Source organism: Solanum verrucosum, unplaced genomic scaffold, assembly GCF_900185275.1.
Source record: "Solanum verrucosum unplaced genomic scaffold, falcon-dt-bn FXZP01000218.1, whole genome shotgun sequence".
NCBI lineage: Eukaryota > Viridiplantae > Streptophyta > Magnoliopsida > Solanales > Solanaceae > Solanum > Solanum verrucosum.
Genome location: NW_026020464.1, coordinates 338,314 through 344,313, shown reverse-complemented (window position 1 = coordinate 344,313; position 6,000 = coordinate 338,314). Strand labels below are relative to the sequence as shown.

At 35.3% G+C, this 6,000-nt stretch overlaps 1 protein-coding gene across 1 annotated transcript; it reads right to left on the bottom strand.

Moving 5' to 3' along the window:
* Nucleotides 1-2,095: 2,095 nt before the first annotated feature.
* On the bottom strand, nucleotides 2,096-5,545 carry LOC125808825 (receptor-like kinase TMK4). The gene is made up of 2 exons (XM_049488488.1): nucleotides 3,252-5,545; nucleotides 2,096-2,905 (listed from the first exon to the last, which is right to left on the bottom strand). The coding sequence occupies exons 1-2, from the start codon at nucleotides 5,530-5,532 to the stop codon at nucleotides 2,388-2,390; spliced, it is 2,799 nt and encodes a 932-aa protein (XP_049344445.1). The 5' UTR covers nucleotides 5,533-5,545; the 3' UTR covers nucleotides 2,096-2,387.
* Nucleotides 5,546-6,000: the final 455 nt, after the last annotated feature.

Here is a 6,000-nt window from a genome sequence, read left to right as displayed (position 1 = left end):
CAAGAAACAGAACTAACATGATTAATCTAACATGCCAAATAAAAAAATAATTATTTTTATAGTTTATCCCCAACATATTTACGTGTCGTTTTTGCCGTCCAATAAATTCTTAAATATATAGTTTAATCACCCATCATTAAATTAAAAAGAAAAACAACAATATATGATGGTACGGCTTAAATATATTTGAATCAACTTTATTCTTATCGCATTATGATGAGACAAATAAGATTTTTTTACTTTTAACTAAAAAAATTATGTTTGAATTTGAGTAAGACAAACCTATTTTTTTTTTAATGAATGTAATTATATTTGAATCAATCGAATGCGGATATTGATAGAAAGAAAAAAAAGCACACATCCATAATTGACTTTCCCTTTGCCCTTGAATCGTGGCACTTGTCTTGCTATTATAAACATTATAATTATAATTTATGGCCGTTATTAATTAGCAGAGACAAAGATATCGACATGTGCATTAGTATAAGGATTAGTGGTTGCCAACAAATTCAAGATTAATCATCTATTTTGACCTTTGTACATGTTCTGCATGCTAATCCTCCACCTGTCATGTCATGATTAATATGACATTTGTGCAAAAATAAATAAATAGATAAATTATGTGGTGCCATCTGGTACAAATGAAGTCATTTTTTGAAAAAAATATGACATTTTTTTTGGTGTTTGGTTACCAAAAATTGAGAAAATAATTTCCTTTAAATGAATCACGGAAGTCATTTTTTTTATAGAACTATCTTGCCTTATTATTTTATATTATTTGCTTCAATTATCATTTAGACATTTTTATTAATTTATAGTACTCATAATTTTCATTAAAACACTCTTTGATTTATTATTAAATTTAATTTTAGGTTTATTGAAAAATATTTTTTACTCATCAATCAAATATCTTAGAATGAATTTCGCGAAACATTTTATGTAAATAATTACTTTCATTGTATCGAACACACACGCTATAATGTGTAGTGTTATTATTTTTCTTTTCTTCAAAAGCTATGTGACTACCTCTTAAAGAAATGATTTTTCACTTGATGTGCGACAGTCATTTTGAGATCCATGGTTGAAGTCTTTTTTTTTGGTGTTTGATACTCATTAAAAAATCTCAATTAGAGATTCAACATATTCATCCATGTACCTAAAGGGTATGAAGTAACTCGACTGCAAGGAGCTGCTTTTAGTCTTTTCTAACGTTTAGATTGAGTTGATATCAATCAAGAACCAATTCTGTATCTGCCCCTCCAAATATTTTTCAAAATTGAATATTCTCTCCAATACATAATTTCCTTCGAAAGGAGTTGAAATGAACCCCTAGCTCTAAGCTAACGCTGCGCCTGATTACATCAATAGCCAAAATAGTTAAAGAGGGGGGTGGGGGTGGCGGTGGGGGATGGGGCAACAAGAAGATGATAGTTCAGTTAGATGAACCTATTGTGTCTTGTTAATCTTTAAAATTAATTGTCATTAACAAAAAAAAAAAAAACTACAAATTAATACCATGCCATTTCAAGAAATATAAATTTTTGATACTTTGGTTGGTTTAAAAATTAAAACTTTAAACATATCAATTTCTATCAAAACCAACCTACTATGATTTGGCATAAGGTCCCCACTACATGTGCACCACAACTTGACATAAATTATTATAGCAAATAAATAAAATAGTTTACTTACATATATTCTTTCTCATTTCCCATGTGAAATATGACTTCACACTTATAAAACTTCTTCAATTATAATATTTTTTTCTTCAAAAAAGACAAAGGAATTAAAAAACCAATCAAGAAAAACAGCTAAAAGATAGGCTACTGACAGCATGGATCCAGCAAAAATTTGTTTCAACATGACAAATCTTTGTGGTTATGAAAAATCATCCACAGTTTCTCGTACAGCCTGGCAATAGAGTACATATGCATTCCCAAGCACCATAACTTTTCATAAATGTGCGTGTCAAATTCTTCAAAAATAGCATATTTTTAAAAGATCTGACATGGATGCGACAACATTAAGAATGTCAAACAAATAAAATCTTGGAGAAGTACTACATAAAGGAGGAGGAATATTCAACTTCATGTTTGGAGGGGAAGTTCAAAATTTTATTTACATTAACAATGTAATATGAAAGAATTTGTTACAATTATCTGTTGTCTCCAAAGAGGCAAAAGAAAAATGTGACATTCACCTGACTTTTTAACTGTTATCACACCTTACATCAAGACTATATTAACTTAAATATGTAATCACATAAAAAGTAAATGACATTGACAAGAAGAAACCAATTAATCAAATGAATATTGGCACTCTGTTGATCCACAGAGGATTAAAACCGCGTGTGGCGTGGCTTGAACTGTTGTCAATTCTTTTGGATATCATCTGCAATCTGTTGAACTGAAAGTATCTGCAAATCCGGAAGGTTTTGAGGGTATGCTCGACTGCGAGTGACTGATTGAGAAGTCATCGAACATTCTTGAAGTTCCTTCATCAGCTTGCCACCTTTGAAGGGCTTGAGGAAGGCTCATGTCGAGGTCAATAATGCCATATCCGTCATCATCTTCACTTGTTGTAGGCTTCCACTGCTCTACAAGGGGACCAAGGACATTAACAGCATGTCCCATATCAGGCCGCTGAAAAGGTTCCCGAGCAGTGCAATGGCCAGCTAACTCGGCAACCTTGGAAATGCTCTCATAAGTTTCATCATCAGGATCAAGTGTCGAGTCAATAGCCTTTCGGAGGTTTTCTTTGTTGATAAGGACTCTGCGGAACCATGTAACCAAATGAGACCTCTCATCTGGCATTGTTTCATCTAAAGCTTTTCTACCAGTAATGATCTCCATCAAAACAACACCAAAGGCGTAAACGTCTACTTTGGTTGTGACTCGTCCAGTAGCTGTAACAAAGAGGAGATGTAATAGGATAATTCAGATGCTGATCCACACTAAATTGGAACTTATCTTTTATAATAGTAGTATATAGACACAAACAACAGAACATGAATAACACATCAGTTCATGAGTTCGATAAAAATGACAAAGCAGCATTTATGCCTGGAGATTGCCTCAGTAATAACATTATAACCCAAATGTCTCTCTAATGTAATGAAGATAACAATGCCTATGAATGCTGATGACCGAATAATTTCGAAATTTGCTAAAATCTAAAATTTTCAGCTAAGGGCATGCAAATCAGTTCTCAGTTAAAAAAGATGTAATGATACAAAGAGTAGAAATGCTTACCCGCGTATTCAGGTGCAAGATAGCCAAAAGTTCCAGCCAAACGTGTCTCAACAGAATATTTTCCATCAGGGGCATTTCTAACCAAACCAAAATCTGCAACCTTGGCTCTCATGTCATCTCCGAGAAGGATGTTTGACGGTTTTAAATCTCTATGAATGAAACTTTGTTGTGCCAAGCTATGTAGGTATTCAACCCCTCTAGCCACATCCAACGCTATCGTTACCCTTTGCTTCCAAGTAAGAGGTTTGTAGCCTAATTCTTGCCATTCAAACAAATGCTGACTCAAAGTTCCTTGCGGCATATACTCGTACACCAAAAGTCTCTCATTTCCATTAACACATGAACCAAGTAGAGCAACCAAATGCCTATGTCTGACTTTGGTAAGGACCGCAATTTCTGCTTGGAACTCTTTCATTCCTTTGGTACCCATTGCCCCAGATTCCATCCTCTTCACCGCGATTTGAGTCCCATCGTGTAGTTCACCCTTATAAACAACTCCAAACCCTCCTCTCCCCAAGATATTTTCTTCACTGAAGTTGTTCGTCACTTGTCGAAGGACCTGGATGGAAATGGCAACGTTTCCATTTTCAAAAACTGGTATCTCACTATGATCACCGCTGCTCTGACTCTGTAACTCACTGGTGCCACCAGTATATCCATTCGAACCACCCACGACACTAGGGAGACTAGGCTTAACCATTTCATTGCTTTTCTCCGGAGTCTCAACCCTTCCAAATCTCTTATGGCGTCTCTTCATGTAACATTTGTAAGACACAAACAACACTACTAAAACGAAAAGAACAACAGCTATAACAACACCAACAATCATTCCAACTGAAGGCCCTTTCGAACCACCAGATGAACTTCCACCTAGACCACTGGAATTCGATCCAGAACCATCCGAACCACTTCCCCCATCATCACCACCAGTAGTTATATTTGTCCCAAGAAACAAGTTACCAGTATGAGTAAACTTCACCCTAGGTGGAAACAATGGTATAGGTCCAGACAAATTATTATTAGACACATCAAGAACTTGTAAATTAGGCAAAGTTGTCAAACTCCCCGGGATCGTACCAGTAAGATTATTGTCATTCAAAAACAAGTTCCTCAACGAAGTCAAATTCGCAAAAGCAGGTGAAATAGTACCCGAAAAGCCCCTCTTACCTAAGGTAACAACAGCTACATTCTTCCCTGTTGTATCACAACTTATAAAACTCCAACTATTGCAAGCATCATTCCCTTTCCAAGACTCAGCCAAAGACAATGGATATCCAAAACCACCAGCCACATCAAGAAGTGCAGTGACCTGTTGATCACACGGTCCCGGAGTGTTCTTACAGAAACTATTAGTAGTTCCAAGTTTAAACTCAACCCCATCTTTAAACTGAGGTATTGGACCCTGCAACCTATTGTTCTGTAAAGTAACATTCAACAATTTGGGAAGAGACATCACAGACTCAGGAACAATACCAGTAAACTGATTGTCCCTCAACTGCAAATCAAATATATTCTCACATTTTGACAAATCAGGAATACTACCAGTAAAAGAATTAGCATGTAACCAAACTTGAGACAATTGTGTCATACTTCCAATCACATCAATACTACCTGATAACCCTTTAACTTGATTATTCAACCAAAGATTCATAATTTCAGAACCACCAAAAGAAGCAGGCAAAGAACCAGTAAGATTATTATAAGACAACCTTAAATTCTGTAAATTAGGAAAAACATCAAAGAAATCAGGAATAACACCAACAATACTAGCATTACTAGCATATAAAGATCCCAAATTTGTACTTTCAGTCAAATACATAGGGATTTGCCAAGGAGAGAGTCTCCCATTTTCACTAATGCTTAAAGTTACTAAACTGGGAACCCCCAAAAGGAAATCTTGAGGAACAGAAGTGAATTGGTTATTGTCCAAGAAAAGTTCAGCTAATTTTGACATGTTGGCAAAAGAAGGTAAGGGGCCAGAAAGTTTGTTTTTTTGAAGAGAAAGGGTTTTAAGATTGGAAAGTAGAGTAATTTCAGAAGGTAAAGAACCAGAAACAGATTGAGAATCAAGATTAATTGAAGTTACAGTAGCAGAAGATTTGTCACAAATGACATTAGTCCAAGAACAGAAAGGCTTAGAAGTTGACCAACCAGAAGGAGTTGGAGAAAGAGCTGCAAGAAGCTTGGACATAACATCAGCATCATCTGAGAAGGTGAAAGAAAGGGAAGTGAAGAAAATGAGAAGGTGGAGGAGGAGGTAGTGGTGGTGGTGGAAAGCCATTGATTGTGAGTGGGTGGGGTGGAGATATTAGGGTGGTGCGTGCATATATAAGGAAGAATGGAGATGTGGGGTGGGGGTGTTGAGTGGGGTGGGGGGAAGAGGTTTCAAGTTTGTTCTTGAATTATGTATTTTGGTTTGCTAGACAAGAATGGAGATGTGGGAGTTAAGTTGGAAAAGGAACATGAAAAGGGGTATCAAGTTTTTCTTTTTTTCAAATTTTTTTTTTGTTTCTTTTCAACGTTTGATATTCATAGTAAAGGCAAAATACTCTTTAATAAAGACAGTTTCATATTTAAGAAAGTTCGAACTTGAAACTTTTGAATAAAAATAAAATAATATTTATCACTTCAAAGCGGCGGTCCTTAAAATTGATTTGTGAGTTTGTTTTTTATTTTAGGATTTATTTGGTTATTAAAATTCCCAATACAAACAACGCCCAAAATTTCCTTTTTCCTTCTTAATAATCAG